This window comes from Ctenopharyngodon idella, chromosome 14 (assembly GCF_019924925.1).
Source record: "Ctenopharyngodon idella isolate HZGC_01 chromosome 14, HZGC01, whole genome shotgun sequence".
NCBI lineage: Eukaryota > Metazoa > Chordata > Actinopteri > Cypriniformes > Xenocyprididae > Ctenopharyngodon > Ctenopharyngodon idella.
The window spans coordinates 21,443,734-21,461,203 of NC_067233.1; the positions used below are offsets into that span (position 1 = coordinate 21,443,734).

A 17,470-nucleotide genomic window follows, 5' to 3' on the forward strand; every position below is an offset into this window, starting at 1 on the left:
CTACTGTATGTTTGACTTGTTTTGGAGAATATGCAGTACCATATTTGACCAGCAGAGGATTTGTTTGCTCCCTCTGCTGATTAAATGTTCCATTAGAGTTACTCAAACACTGGTGTAGAAAACATGATTAGCACTTTACTTGATATAGTACTTTACTAGTAACCATAATATTTTATTTGAGTGGCTTTTATCGAATAATTTGAAGCATTTTAATGCACGAGGCGACGGCTAGCTCCTGACAACGAAGGCTTGATGTAATTAACAAATAGTTTTTGTGCTCAGAGAAAAAATTAATGAAATATTGACTATTTTAACTTATTTTTTTATATATAATATATGTTGTGTAGGGTGTTTCAAATCACTAACTAATTCTGTTGTATTTATTTAGGATGCTGGCTTTGACAAAATCAGCTCACTGTGTGCTTTCTGTGTTTGTGTTGCTGTTACCCGTGTTGTTTTCCACTGATCAAGCTGATTTTTGTTCAGCATCCTCTTTTATCAGTCATCTGATCTAATCAAACGTTCCTTTGGGCATCAGATTGTGTCTCCAAACACAATCACATGCACCGTCGAGGCTGTTCTGCCCTCATAAAACTACAGTCACCTGTCCCGAAACTGCCATCGACTTCAATTGGGTTTGATCTTCAACCCTGAATGTAAAGCAAAGGTTTATTGTCGCCTTCATTGCAGTTGTTTGTTCGTCTTCCGGCCTAATGTTGTTAAAAGTACATGACGTAAAACAGCAGCGTAACGTCTTTAGTGGAGTATTGAAGCTGTTCTTCAGAAGTGACAGGCTGAAATGAAAGCTTGTGATGGAGAGATTGAGAGTTATTTTAATCTTAGCAAACATCTCATGTTCATAACTAGGTGTTTTTTGTATTAAAACTAACATATTTCAACCCTTTGTTATTTGAAGGTCATATTAAGAGTTTTGGATTACATCATTTATGTTCAAATGTTTTACTATGTCCCAGACCTACATTTTTAATCTTAAATATGTAATAAAATTACATTTTTGATACTATAATAATATAAACAATGAGTAACTACTAATCTAGCTATCTCAATATTTAGGGGTCAAGCGTGTAGCTCTGAAACTCTATTGTAATTGTGAAATTTTCCAAGGATCAGCATTCTCCCCTAAAAGTGATTGGGCAGACCAAACCGTAAATCATAGACTCGAAACTTTGGGGACTACGACTGTCTATGATGTCACCAAGGTTTGCACCGATCGGCCTGACGGGGGCGCTACAGTGGTGAAAAGTACAAAATCGCGTATAAATCCTAAACCGTTAAGCGTAGCCTCAAGTGTCTTATATCGTCAGAATCCCTGGTTCAAGATGGACAAAATGCATGCCGAAATTTTCGGGTATGTTGGATTTTGGATTTTCGAACTTGTTTTAGGTTTTTGACCCGATCGGAACCAAACCGGTGCAGCGAGATTCTCTGGAGTTTCATTGTCAATAGTTATCAAAAAAAAAAAGTTGCAATTTCAATTCACGGTCCCTAAGGGCCGCCAAAATGTTTGAGGTGGGTGGAGCCACTTTTACTAAAATGGCTATAACTCATGAATGGAATGAGATATTTTCACCAAACTCAGCACACCTATGTAAGAGCTCATTCTGTGGTCGCATGAAAAAGGACGCAGCGACTGGCCACTTGGTGGTGCTATAACAGCAAAAAACCAAACATGAAAATGGCTAATAACTACTTCACCATTAGTCCAATCGACTTGAAAATTGGCATGCAGTGTCTTTGTCTGAGGTGCCATGTTTATGTACATTCACGTATCTCAAAAAACATGGCTGCCATCGGCCAATCAAGTTTGAGCAGCTATCAGACAAGGTTAACGGATGCCGATCGGAACGAAACTCACTGGGCCTGTTTGACTCACAGTCCTAGAGGTCTGTGAGAAATTCAAAAGAAATCGGCCACCGGGGGCGCCTTCACGTTTTTCACATAAGTAAAGGATTATGTATCGAGCGATTTTTTGCACACGCCCACGTCATTCCTACCACATGGTAGAACTCCTCATTCTGAGCAACTTTGCCTCTAGGAGCGCCGCTGTCCATCGAATCGTTCGTTAAATATTGGAGATTATTTCAAAAACCAACTTTGGCGAACTAGTCCTAGGTTTTTGGCTCAACCTCGATAACTGTTAAAAAGCTTTATAAACCATATATTTCTTACGGTAAACTGTAGTTTAGTTTTATAGTGCATCATTTTTAATCAATCTCTAATTTTGTGAAGTTGCAAGTATTGCTTAATTGCATGCATTTAGGAGACATAATATATAAAATGATTGCTATGAGATCAGTGAGTCTTTAAAATGAAATGTCCAGGATGGTTCAGAAAAAAAGTATTTATTTATTGTTTCTTTGTTTTTTAATTATTATTTTATTTTTTGTTGTTATTAAATATTATGTTAAATCATAATTATGGGTATTGTTAGTAGAAAAAGTAAACTAGGGAGAGCATGAAAAGTGTGATCTCAGAGAGTTTACAGTGCTATAGAAACCCATCAGTGTCTGTTTCAGTAAAAGCCAAATTAAATTTACTCCATTGATCTGCCAGATAAAACATCCTTCATTCTCTGTGCTTCTTTCTTTCCATCCATCATCTGTCTCCGTCTGTCCCTCCCTCTTGTTTCTCTCTGTCTCAGACGCTGTAAGTCATGAGAGGATCAGAGTTCATGTTAATCATTGATCGGAGGTCCGTCTTCCTGCACTCAGAGATCTTCAGTGTTTACAATCAGTGCCGCTCTCTCGCTATGTGCTTTACCTTTTCTTTCATTAATGATGCTTTGCTGCAGTTTTCAAGTAGCATTTTTGCTCCGATAGTTTGCTCACAATGTTGCGAGTCTCATCCGTGTCTCTTACTTTAATTCCAGTGTTCATTTTATGGGGCACAGAGTGTGTCCTGCTGCGAAAAGCTTCAAAACTGTGGCTGCAGCCGCTGAACGAGACGCACCTGCAGACTGGGACGTTTCCCAGCGGGTTCCTGTGGGGCGTCGGGACCTCGGCGTTCCCGACCGAAGGCTCCTGGGATGCAGATGGGAAGGGTGAGTCCGTGTGGGACCGTTTCACCCATCATTCCCGCACAGACAGATCGGCCAGTGACAGTTATGTTCAGTGGGAAGAGGATTTGAGATCGGTTCAGTATTTGGGTGTGAAGTTCTACACCTTTTCTCTCTCCTGGCCCCGACTTTTCCCTGATGGAGACATAACTGCGAATCCCAACCCAGCCGGAGTGGAACATTACCGGCGTTTGATCGGCAAGTTAAAGGAGCTTCAGGTGGAGCCTGTGGTGACTCTGTTTCACTGGGATTTACCGCAGGTCCTGCAGGAGCGCTTCAGAGGCTGGCTGAACCGGAGCATGGTGGACGTCTTCGCAGATTACGCTGCGTTTTGTTTCCAGACGTTTGGTGGGGAGGTTCGATACTGGCTTACCATGCATAACCCTTTTCTCCTGGCCGTTCAGGGCTACGGCACGGGGGCTCACGCTCCGGGGGTCATCGGAGACCGCGCCGACCCCTTCATCGCTGCACACAACCTCATCAGGGTGAGTTTGGGCTCAGAGGTCAGAGGTCAGGCTCATTTTTTTTAACCTCAGCTGTGAAAAGAGTCGATGCAGATCTTCACAGTGTCTGTACTGGAAGACTTAGAGACATTTAGGAGCCTTAATAGCCACAAATGTGAGATAAATCAAAATACAATTACAAATGTTTACATTTTTCTGTTAAAAATATCCTGGTCACATTTCACCCCATTTTTTATTTCACTTTTTTTTTTTTCTTGCATTGACATTATTATTGCATGACAATTAAGCCCATTTTTACTTTCTTTCCAGTTACAAAATCGTATTTTCTATTACTGTTTTATATATATTTATATAACAAATATATATAACTTTCCTCTTATTTATTTAAACCCTACATTTAACAAAAGTCAATATTTTCATACTTTTAATATGTTTTATATTTATATTTTATATAAATATTTTTTTCTTGCATTGACACTATTATTGCATGACAATTAAGGCCATTTTCCAAAAAAAATCTTTATTTATTTATTTTAAAAAAATTATTACTGTAATGTGTAGATTTGTTAAGTGCTTTTAAAAATGTTTATATTTTTTTACATAAATGTTTACATAAATTTCTTGCATTGACAGTATTATTAAAATAATCTTTATTTACGTATTTAAAAAATATTACTGTAATGTCTAGATTTGTTAAGGGCTTTTACAAATATTTACATTAAAATGTGTGTGTGTGTGTGTGTGTGTGTAATTATATATATATATATATATATATATATATATATATATAATTCTACAGAAGCCATGCATTATTTTATCTGATAATCATTTTGGCAAAAATCTCAAAGCAAGTCAACAACAACAACAACACACACACACACACACACACACACACACACACACACACACACACACACACACACACACACACACACACACACACACACACACACACACACACACACACACACACACTCTCTCTCTCTCTCTCTCTCTCTCTCACACACACACACACTCACACACACACACACTCACACACACACTCACACACACACACACACACACACACACACACACACACACACACTCACACGTTTTCCATGCATTATCTCATCTGCCTTCAGATAAATGATGTATTTTATTTCTATGTTCTTTCTTGCTCCAAAAAATGAAAGTACAAAATCAGTTAAATAGCCTAATGAAGAGATGAACTGTTCTGCATTAAGTGATTTTTATATATATATATATATATATATCTATATCTAGTCACTACATCTAGGGTGATTCTGCTCAGATCTGACCAGTAGTAATGAGAACATTACTGAGACATCTCTGCTCCTCCTTTCAAATTTGATTTCTGTGGTGATGATGGTTTGCTCTTGTCTCTGCAGGCTCATGCTAAAGCGTGGCACATCTACGACAAACTCTTCAGACCTCATCAGGGCGGTAAAGTCTCCATCACTCTCGGCTCTCATTGGGTGGAGCCTCTTCACGGTCAGGCCTCGCCAGCCAATGTGGAGCTCTGTCAGAAGTCCATGGAGGCTGTGATTGGCTGGTTTGCAGAGCCCATATATGGAAGTGGAGATTATCCAGAGTCCCTGAAGGCCTCGAACCGAGGTGTAATCCCAGAGTTCACTCCTGATGAGAGGCTCTATGTGAGGGGAACCGCAGACTTCTTCTCCTTGGCCTTCGGGCCGGAGACCCTGAGGGTGGGCCGAGGATTGGCCCGGTTCGGGCAGACGGTGACGCCGGACTTGAGGAGCGTTCTGGTCTGGGTTCAGCAGATGTACGGTGATCCGCAGGTGCTGGTGGCAGAGAGCGGATGGTTCTCTGATGCTTCTGTCGGAGTCGAGGACACTGTGGCCATTTATATGATGAAGAGGTTCATCATCCAAGTCATGCAAGGTGTGTGTGTGTGTGTGTGTGTGTGTGTGTGTGTGCTTGTTTTTGAGATTTATGAGGACACAAATTTGTATAATGACATGGGTATTACACTGGTATTACGACGTAAACATGAAATATGAGGATATTTCATGAGTGTGTGTGTGTGAGAGAGAGAGAGAGAGTGTTTTAAACCCTTTTCACATTTGATATTGATATGCATCTCAAATGCATATTGGATTTGCAAAAAAAAAGTATTTATTTATTTATTAAAAATACCTAAAAGGTATATATTTATTTGTTTCTAAATTCGTTTATTTTTAATGTGTATTTTAAATGATTTATTAATACATTGTTTTATAAATACATATTTTTATTTGTTTATACTAAATAAACTATTATTTATGTATTAACACATTTATTTATAATAAATACATAAATGATAAATGCACATTTTTAGTTATAATTAAATTTATTTTCAATGAATAAATACATATTAATACATTTATTTTTAATAAATACATACATTTTATTTTTTATAAATAAATATATTTAAAGTAAGTAAAATGTATTTATTTATATTAAATAAACATTTATTTATTTTTAATAAATGCATAAAAAGTATATACATTATTTGTTTCTAAATGTTTATTTTATATGAACACATACATCATACATTTTATTTATTTATACAAAATAAACTATTTATTTATATGTTATTACATTTATTTATAATAAATACATAAAAAATATTTGAGTTATAAATAAATTGTATTTTTTATTAATACTTTTATTTTTAATTTATACATAAATTATTTATAATTAATTATTTATTACTATTTTAATAAATGTATTTATAGTAAGTAAAGTATATTTATTTATAATAAATAAACATTTATTTATTTTTAATAAATACATAAACAAAAACTATATATTTATTTGTACATATTTATAAATATTTATTTATTTCTAAATATGTTTATTTTACATTAATATTTAATTATTTAATTATTTTATTATTTTTTAATGCTTTTTTTTATAAATACATACATTTTATGTATTCATTTATTTATACTAAATAGACTATTTATATATAAATACATTCATTTTTAATAAATACCTTTCATTTATTCATTTTTTTTTATTAATAATTGTATTTATAGTAAATAAAATGTATTTATTTATTTATGATAAAAATATTTTTAATACACAATTTTCTTTACAAATAAATATATTTTAATTAATAGATTATATTTATTTAATAATACAATTTCTATATAAATAAATACATTTTATTTCTGTGTTTATTTATTTATTTAGGGTGAAGAAGAAGCACTTCAGTGCACTTTTAATATATGACTAATCATTTGTTCATTAATGTTGTCTTAGTGTTTTATGATGCCATAAACCATTTTGATAGATGGGATGAAATTTAAATCTCTGCTAAATTAATAAATGGATCACAATACATCTGGTTAATGATTAAAATATAGATGCATTTATCTAAATTGTGTATACTCAGCACTGTAAGATTGTGATAATAATAAAAAAAAAATTGCTGACTGAATAAAACACTTCATGACATATGAAAGGCAATATCTTTGCACCTGTGTTCTCTCAGCCGTTTCCGTGGATGGAGTGAGTGTGTTTGGATACACAGCCTGGAGTCTGGTGGACGGTTTTGAGTGGAATCACGGTTACAGCGTGCGGAGGGGATTGTTCTACATCGACTTCAGTCGACCCGAGCGCCACAGGCTCCCGAAGACCAGCGCACGCTTCTACAGACGGCTGGTCCAGGACAACGGCTTCCCTGCCGACAACACGAAACACATCGAGGGCCGATTCCCCTGCGACTTCCAGTTTGGTGTGTCAGAATCAGTATTACAGGTGATTTAGTGTCGATTTAAACATTTGAAATCTCTTTACTTGTACTATTTGTGAACGTTTCATCTTTAATATTCTCCCAGGTGCATCTGCGTCCATTCTCGCCGCAGTTCACCGATCCGCACCTGTACCGCTGGAACTACTCCGGCGACGGCGTTCTCAAACCCGTGACGGGCATCGTGCTTCACACGCGGGCGGCGCAGTGCACTGACTTCCTGTACATTCAGCGTCACCTCTTTCTCCTAGGGGTCACGGGGTCATCACACTACCGGTTTGCCCTGGACTGGACCCAGCTCATGCCCAGCGGCGACCCGTCGTCTGTGGATGCGGAGAAGGTTCGGTTCTACCGGTGTGTGCTGAGCGAGCTCGTCCGCAGAGGAATCCAGCCGGTCGTGACCCTGTATCATCCCAGCAACAGGTCGCCCTCACTGGGTCTGCCCGAACCGCTGCACGCTAACGGCGGCTGGAGAAACGACAGTGTCGTGGAGGCCTTTGTCAAGTTCGCCACATTCTGTTACCAGGAATTTGGTGGCTTGGTACCGACGTGGATCACCATTAATGAGCCGAACCGGCTAACGGATGCGTACGGCGGGACGGCTGAGGACAGACGAACGGTAGCGCGTCACCTGCTCCTGGCGCACGCGAAGGCCTGGCGCGTTTACGACACGCGGTTCCGGCTGCAGCAGGGGGCGGCGGTTAGCATCGCGCTTCATGCTGATTGGGTAGAACCGGCCAATCCGTTCGTAGAATCACATGAAGATGCACAGCAGCATTTTTTGCTGTTCGAACTGGGCCGTTTTCTCGACCCTCTGTTTGAGGGGCGTGACAGCGCTCTGATTGGCTTCACCGACGATGAAAGGGAGGAGCTTAAAGGGGCGCTGGATTTCATCGCTCTGAATCACTTCACAACACGTCTGGTGTCACCGCTGCACCAACCGTCACCACAGAACCCAAACCCACCCAAACCGCCGAACCAGGACCACGGCTTCTCGCTAATGACTGACCTCACCTGGCCGTCATCACACATGAGACAGGCGCTCGTGCCCTGGGGCCTCCGCAGGATGCTGGGGTGGGTGAAGAATCGCTATGGCAACGAGCTGCCCATCATTATCACAGCATCAGGGGTGGATGACCACGCACCCCATAATGACCAGCTGAGACAGCGCTATATCAGAGACTACCTGCAGGAGGCGCTGAAGGGTGAGCTGAATCTGAATATAACGATTTAAGAATTTCAGAAGCATATTTTTGGGTGTTTTTAATTATATTTTTTTATCATTATTTTTATATTATTTTTTATAAATTTTGTTTTATTATTTTATCATAATTTGTATTATATTTTTATTTTTAGTTTATTTTAATATTATTTTTATTTTTAGTTTATTTTAATATTTAATTTTTATTTTTATTTCATTATTGTATTTTATTTTATTTTTAGTTTATTTTATTATTTTATTTTAGCATTTTTTTTTATAGCATTTTTTTAGCATTTATAATATTTATTTATTTATTTATTTATTTATTTTGTTATTGCATTTGGTATCAAGCACAACAGTGACTGTCCCACTTTTAGCATTCGCTTGGTTCCATTATTGTTTTATATATTATATACTGTACATATTATTTTTCCAATTCATTTTCTTAAGCAATTTAAATGTATATATATATATATATATACACCCTAGCTAATAATTCATTAAATAAAAATAAATAAAAAAAAAAAAACATAAAAAACTTTCTAAATAACATTTTTTTATTTGTTTACCTGCATGTCACGTGACCATTCACTGAAATCAGAGAACCATGAACATGCAAAAGTGTTGTTAAATTATTGAAATATTAACTAAATCATAAATGTAATATATTTCTTAATTTTATTCCTTAAACTAATTTAAAAAATACAATTATTTTTGAACAAAACTTTTGATCTGAAGCAAAAAAATAAAAAATAAAATAAAATGGAAGTTTGTACCCTCAAATCTCTGATATTTTGGTCTTCATGATAATATGACGTGTGTTCAAATATTTAACTGTAAATATGAGCAATAGAAACAGTGATACTTGCCTCAGCAATCATCACTAATGAGTTTTGATTATGAAACATGTCCCTATTATTATCTAAAAACATCAGAGATTAAATAGCCATATTGCAGAATGCTAGAGCTGCAGTGTGTGTGTGTGTGTGTGTGTGTGTGTGTGTGTGTCATCTAGTGTTATCTATTCTAACACAAGAGCACAGCGTAATCAGCCGCTTCCTCTGAGGTTGGACATCATGGGGTCAAAGGTCAAACTGCTGTAATTCTATCGTCTCAGAGCTGTTTATGAGTGACCTTTGAGATGGTGTGAGCACACATTGACACATGAGCATCATGTGGATACTGTATGATCCTTGAGCCCAATGAATCTGCTGTACAGTGTTTGTGCGGATGTGAGTCACAGTCACTTCCGCTCGTGTGTGTGTGTGTGTGTGTGTGTATGTGTGTGCGCGGCCTGACAGATTACGTGATTAAGCTGTGAACAACGTGACCTGTTTTTACCCGTGTACATATTTGAAAAACAGTGCTGAGCGTGTTTCCCACACTGCTGTTCGTGAGCCCTGGCTAATAATTCATAAAATGCTAAATTAAATATATTAAAATAAAAACAAAAAATAGAAAACTTACTAAAAAAAGTTATTTGTTTACCTGCATGTCTCGTGACCATTAACCAAAATCAGAGAACCATGAACATGTGAATGCATTGATAAATTATTGAAATAAAAACTTATTTAAATATTATTTAGATTTAAATATTAACTTAAAAATTTAAATATTAACAAAATGTCACTTATTTTAGGTCAAAAGTGGTTCAGTTGATAGAATAGTTTGGGAATACCTCTGTTATATGATTCTTTGTTCAAACTGAACATTGTGAATATCAAAGTGATTTTAATGCAGATTTTGTTTAGCAATTAACTCTTTCCCCGCCAGCATTTTTGATCATTTTCACAAAACTTTCATGGCCCCCAGAATATTTTGTTATATGAATATCTGAACATGCAACATATCAAAGGAAATAACAGATCCTCTGCTTTTAAACAACAAAAAAACATTTTATTCTAGCTTCATGCATTTTAATTTATCAACAGTTTGAACAAAAAGCTGAAAAAATCTTGTTTTTTGTCAAAGACTATGTCCAGAAAGATGATCAAAACACAGATGGAGTAGATCGAGTCCATCAACACCTCAAAGCTTCACAGTCGTTTCCTCTTCATGGGTTCAACATTTTAATGCTGTTGAATTATTTATGATCGCATTATTTTACATGAGCATCAGCAATGCTTCTATCGCTTGTTTCTGCTGCTTCTTCGCCTGTGTTTTGATCTGGAGATTCTGTATTTAAAAGATGTGTAATAGCGCCCTCTACTGTATAACAGTGAAAACGTAGATTGCTGGAAAATCCCGTAAATGGCAGGGAAAGAGTTAAAGGTTCCTGAAGAGTGTGTCATTAGACTAGTTTCACGATCGGTGACTGTGGAAAGACAGAGATAAAATAGCATCTCTATATTTAAATGTATTTAAATTGTAAATTTTGTATTTAAAATTGTATTTACATATGTGAATCAAAGTTGCATGCAAACTGTACTTTGTTGCATAGCAATATGAGCTCTAGTGCTAGTGATGATTGTAACCTCTCTCTGTTTTTCTGCGAGCAGCTCGTGAGTTGGACGGCGTCAATCTAAGAGGGTTTTATATCTGGAAGCTTCAAGACCATCACGACCTTCAGTTTGGCCTCTTCAGCTCCGCCGCTCATCACTCTCGACCCAAAGCGTCCGTCAGCCTTTACCGTGACATCATCACCCACCGCGGCTTTCCGTCCGCCGCTGACCTTCGACCTTTCCCCTGCCAGGTCGCGGACAACCGGACGAGCTGTGAATTCTGTACGCACATCGCAAAGAACAAACCGCTGCTGTTCTTCAGCGCGTGCGTGTCCGTCAGCGTGTCGATGCTCAGCGTGCTCATCATCATCTCTGTGCTGAGGAAGAGGAGGAGGAGGAGGATGCCGATTAGCGTCAGGCCGCAGAGACTCGCTGTCCAGCAGAGGTTCCCCATGATGAGGGTGGCAAACAGAACAAGGCACTTGCACCGTTAATCGGCAAATTCTTTTTCAAATGAAACAATTAAACACAGGAAAATGTGCATAAACACACTGGAGTCCACCGCACACGATTAAGCATCAAATATCTCCAGATTGGCTGTGATTGTGTCGCATTACATCTGGTAGGGTTTGGTGTAGAAACACTTACAATAGAATTAAATGGGCAAACACGATACACTTTAAAATGAACACATGTAAGTACAGCCCAAATGTGTTAACATAAGCCTTGTGTGATGGAACTGTAGACTAACCCAAAATCTGATAAACCCTGGAACCTTTGCACGATACAAGGATACAAGAAAAAGCACTTGTTATACATTGAGAAAAATATACACATGGGAATTTTGTCGGTATCACCAGAAGTTCATCCGGCTAAAATAGTAATCTGAACTCAAATATGTTGATGTAGACATTAGACAGCTCAAATAATGCATATTTTTTTAGGGAATAATTAATGTAAGTGCTTTAACAAAAATACAAGAATCACATTTCTGTTTTAAACCCTACAGAATGATTCCTTCATTTACGTCCATTGTAAGAAGCTGTTGTGTTGAACTGTTAGGAAGGATTGTGTTGATCTGTAAGTGGCACTGAAATATTTTTGTAGGAACTGTATTGATATCTGTCTTTCCAGATCTGTCCGCTAGGGGGCGCTGCTGCATCTAATTTGCATCTAAATTATTAATGGTTCAGTTTCACTTTTTGGACATTTTGATGGACTTAAAGTGGAGTAGAGGGAGTGCTAAAGGAAAACAGAATTAATTTAACGATGAATGTGTGCTGTTTTGTAATACTGTAAATTATAGGCTTAACAATAAATATTATAGTTTGAGAACTGCTGAAGACCAATTTGTATCAAACCACCATCATGTGAAGCTGCTGAAGCATTTCTATTTCAAACTGTCAATGATAATGACAAAGACATATTAAAGGGTTAGTTCAAAGTTCACACCCATAAGACCTTCATTCATCTTCAGATCACAAATTAAGATATTTTTGGATGAAATCCGAGAGGTTTATGACTCGTCCATAGACAGCAATATAATCAACACTTTCAAGGTCCAGAAAGGTACTAAAGACATCGTTAAAACAGTCATGTGACTGCAGTGGTTCAACCTTAATGTTATGAAGAGACGAGAATACTTTGTGTGCAAAAACAAAACAAAAATAACAACTTTATTTAACAATCTCTACTCTTCTGTGTCATTATCCTTACGCAGGTGACGCAGTAAGCACAGTGAAGGCTTCCATGTTTACGTCCGAATGCCGGCTCAGTATTGGCCGAAGCTGATCACGTGATCAGCATGACGCATGCGTGTGATGCTGACGCAGGAGCCTGCCAATAACGAGTCGCCGTTCTGACGTAGAACCTGGAAGTGTTGGACGTAAACAACGTATGAGAATGACAGAGAAGAGACGGAATTGTTGAATAAAGTCGTTATTTTTGGTTTGTTTTTGCGCACAAAAAGTATTCTCGTCTCTTCATAACATTAAGGTTGAACCACTGCAGTCACATGACTGTTTTAACGATGTCTTTAGTTCCTTTCTGGACCTTGAAAGTGTTGATTATATTGCTGTCTATGGACGAGTCATAAACCTCTCGGATTTCATCAAAAATATCTTAATTTGTGTTCTGAAGATGAACGAAGGTCTTACGGGTGTGGAACGACAGGAGGGTGAGTAATTAATGACAGAAATTTCATTTTTGGGTGAACTAACCCTTTAAACAGGTTCTCGACCTGTCGTGATGTGCAGAGACTGCAGATATGCAGATGTGTTTTTATGCCTTCCTGTTTTTATGGCCATCTAGTGGTCACTGAATCCAGATTTTGTTTAGCAGCTTTTCTGTCCCTGGCAGAGAAGAGATATTTAGCTACACATTGTTTTGATCAAGATAGAATCTCATTCAGCTTTGGGTTTTTGTTTGTTCTCTCCAGTGATCTATGTAAATATCTCTTTCTAGATTAATCATTTTCTTTATTCTACTACAGTAGGTTGTGGTGCATTGATTTTAGGGGCCCTATTTTAACGATCTAAGCGCATGGTCTAAAGCGCACGGTGCAAGTGCACTTAGGGTGTGTCCGAATCCACTTTTGCTAGTTTTATGATGGGAAAAATGGTCCGCCCGGCGTGTGGTCTAAAAGGGTTGTCCCTATTCACTTAATGAGTAATGGGTGTGTTTTGGGCGTAACGTGCAATAAACCAATCAGAGTCTCATCTCCCATTCCCCTGCGCTTGTGCCATGGCAGATTCGCTGTTTACATGGCAGAATTTGCAAGTGGAAAAACTGAACGCTTCTCTAGTGAGGGAACGAATCTGCCCATGTGCGAGGTTAAAGCATGCGAGCAGACCATCTACAGGACAAGCTGGATTCCACCAAAGCATTTTTTATCTTTATGTACACAATAATAATCTTTTACATTGTAATCCTTTTATTTTTTATGTTTGTGTGCTGCTGCGCGTCCCTGTGTGTGTAACAAGCAGAGTGTATGTGTGTTGTGCACCCGCATATAGACGCATATTACTAACGCGCTCTTTAAATAACAAAACAAATACTGCACCATTGACTTTAGACCAGGTTTTTGTCAGTCAATCTAATTGAGTTCCTCAAAATAGCAACACGCCAACAACGTGCCTGAACACATCTCGTTTTCAGACCAGCACACCCATGGGCGCAAATGGATTTGCTATTTAAACAATGTGGCGATAGACGTGAAAATGATAACTGCGTCGGGCTGAAACTAGCAAAAAACACTTGTGTCACGCCTGGCACCGCATTGCGCCGGGTGTATGATAGAGCCCTAGGAGTGTAGTCTGGAATTCAAGGAGATGTGCTGACAACAATGAAAATGTTGTCAGCAATGTGAACAATGAAACTTGGACATGAAGCCAAGGTCGTGTTAATCAAATATTTTCCATCATTAGTCAAGTTTCCATCCAGTTTTTGTTGTTTTGTTATCAACAAAGCAAATATACAACAAAAAAAAAAATTGCGAAATTTGCTGTTTCCATCCATTTGGCCGTTCACCGATAAAATGGTGTGCATAATGACGTCATCCCTAAAAGAAATGCATTGTCGCATAAGTTTTATATTGCTAAAAAAATCTGCCCTTGAGCCGTTTCCATACATAATTTTGCGTATATCGCAAATTCGTATCTTAAGGTTGAATCCCATTTGTAAAATGTACAGAGTAATGAGACAATTGAAATCTGCCAGTAGCCTACTGCGTATTTTCACATATAATATTATTAAATAGGAAATATAAGAAGACGAGGGCAAATTGGAACAGCTTGTCTGACTTCATTTGAGATAAAATTCTATATTAATAAATTGCACTTATAAAATTATTTTATTTACAAGTGTCATGTTTGTGATTTTGATTTGTCATGTAGCCCAGAACCGCTTCTGATCATGAAATCGAAACAGACTCATGATTTTATGACATTACTTTTATTTTTTCAGATACGTTCTGTATTTTATTTTACCTTTCTTTTTGTCAGCGTTGAAAACTCCATCAGTCTTCCTTAATTTAACAGACACCCCGCTTATTTTCTCGAGCTGCAGAGATTTTCAAGACACTATTTTCCTCTTCCTTGTGATGCACCTTTGAAGTACAGAGCTTTAACGGGAGCTACACAAATGTGCGGACGCTGTACGTATAGGCTAATTCTGTCATCAAAATCCCCTTTTCAAGACAAAAAGTGTTTCCAAACTCATTTGAACTATCGATATAGATTTTATGTCCTAAAAATAAACAGAAAAAGACTGTGTCGACATTTGATTAACTTTATCAACATCAGCTATATTGCTAAACATTTTAAAGCACTAAACATTTTTTCGCAACAAATCCTTGGATGGAAACCTGGCTATTGACAGAATTTGATTTAAATCTGCAGGCCGTACATCATTTTGACAGATTACACAGGGGGTGATCTATCGTAACTGTAACTGTAATTCCCACCCTGTCCAGTTGGTGGCAGAGCATGAGTTCAGCCTCCAGAACAAAAATAACACTGCCACGGGAAGTCTTCTGTCCGATGCAAAATCTAACAATTGCTCCTGCATCAGTCTTGATGAGTTTGATTACGCACAGACGAGATAGGCTTCTGGTAGGAGTGTAGACTCGTAAGAGTGAGTAGAAGTAGGAGGGTGCAGAGCCTGTGGTAGATCTGTAAGCAAGCGTCAACGCCTTGAATTTGATGCGAGCAGCAATTGGTAGCCAGTGAAGAGAGATGAAGAGAGGCGTGACATAGGCTCTTTTGGGCTCGTTGAAGACGAGACGTGCTGCAGCGTTCTGAATCATTTGTAGAGGCCTGATTGTGCATGATGGCAGTCCAGCCAGAAGAGCACTGCAGTAATCAAGCCTAGAAATGACCAGGGCCTGGACCAGAAGTTGTGTTGCATGTTCTGTTAGAAAGGGCCTGATTTTCCTGATGTTGTATAGTGCAAATCTGCATGACCGAGTGGTCTTTGCAATGTGGTCTTTGAAGGTCAGTTGGTAATCAAGGATTACTCCAAGATTTCTGGCCGAATTTGATGGGGTAATAGAAGATGTGCCTAGCTGGATGCTGAAATCGTGATTTAGAGTCGGATTGGAAGGGAAGACGAGAAGCTTTGCCAGGTTGAGCTGTAGATGATGTTCCTTCATCCATGCCGAGATTTTGATTAGCCATTTTGAAATTTCCGAAAAAACTACTTTTTTGAACTCCTCCTAGGCCGTTGCTCTGATTTTTACAAAAATTGAACCAGATCACCTTCTGACCATGCCGACAAAAAGTTATAGAATTCAAGTCGATTAATCAAACCGTTCTCGAATAGCGCGCAAATGAATTCGATGAAGAGCACGCCAAAATGAACATGAGGCTATATCTCCGCAGCTCTTTAGCGAATTCTGACCAAACTTGACAACAATGACCTGAGGGAACCTGCAGAGTTTCAGCACAGTGCCACCTAGTGGTCAGGAGATACGAAATATTGCTCTTTTTGCTTATAACTTCTGAACGGTTTGGCCAACAGGGTTCCCACAGGTCATGGAATTTCTGGAATATCATGGAATTTTAAAAGGTCTATTCCAGATATTGAAAGTCAGGGAATTCTATATTTTTTTTGTCCAAGTCATGGAATATCAGGAATTTTTGTTCGTCGCTTTAAATTTTAGTTTCCATTTATCAAAATGTAATTTTTCTATACCGCATTTTTTTATTGCGTTGTTTCACGTGTTTTGCGTATTGTTATGGTTAGGCTATTTTTCAGCAGCATTTTATTCCCTTCCCACTCGTCAACTTAAGTCAAATGCAGTCACCTGTACCTGTTAACTAAGACGAAACATGCCAGGAAAAGGAAAATTTCAAGAGCTTTGGCTACAAAATGACCACTTCAAAGACTGTCCTAACCAGTCGCGACACGACAAAGGATTCTATTTTTGAAATGGTTTCTATATTTCTGGGATTTTGCAGCTAATAGTTCAGGTCATAGAGAGGGAACAAGGACATAAATGCACAAAGAAAGTATTTATTACTTACAGTTTGAACCTTCTTGTTTCCTTTTACTTCTTTTTAAACTCTGAGGTAATTTATCCATTGTTGCTCTCATAGTGGCTATTAAAGTCATGCAAAATGATATTCAAGCTCAAACCATTTTAATATTAAGCAAAGCTCAAACAAGTGTATTTCATGACAAAGATTGTATCAGTCACTGAGTATGTATTTTGAATAATGTTTTATGATTTAATTTTATTTAGTTTAATTTAGTTTGGTTTTCGTGTTTAGCTGCGAACAGAGCCCGCCCACATGCTGTTATGATTGGCTGCGATTTATGATTGATTTTGTCGTCTTGTAGCTATGTCACATCTGGTTAGGTAAGCTGCCTTTTCACTGCACGATTGTCGCATTTCGCCCCCTAGTGGCAATCGCACAGAATTTTCAAACTGGTCGTGCGTAGCCGTTACCTTCGTTTATCCACCACGGTAGAATGAATAAATATGAATAAATTAATAAATGCACATTGGATAAACTAACAGAATTAACA

At 37.8% G+C, this 17,470-nt stretch overlaps 1 protein-coding gene across 1 annotated transcript; it reads left to right on the forward strand.

Annotated features, from left to right (window-relative positions):
* Positions 1 to 1,395: 1,395 nt before the first annotated feature.
* On the forward strand, positions 1,396 to 12,277 carry klb (klotho beta). The gene is made up of 5 exons (XM_051861041.1): positions 1,396 to 3,561; positions 4,932 to 5,445; positions 7,043 to 7,308; positions 7,389 to 8,505; positions 11,000 to 12,277. Exons 1-5 carry the CDS (start codon positions 2,851 to 2,853, stop codon positions 11,434 to 11,436), a joined length of 3,045 nt encoding a protein of 1,014 aa, XP_051717001.1. The 5' UTR covers positions 1,396 to 2,850; the 3' UTR covers positions 11,437 to 12,277.
* The last annotated feature ends 5,193 nt before the right edge of the window (positions 12,278 to 17,470 follow it).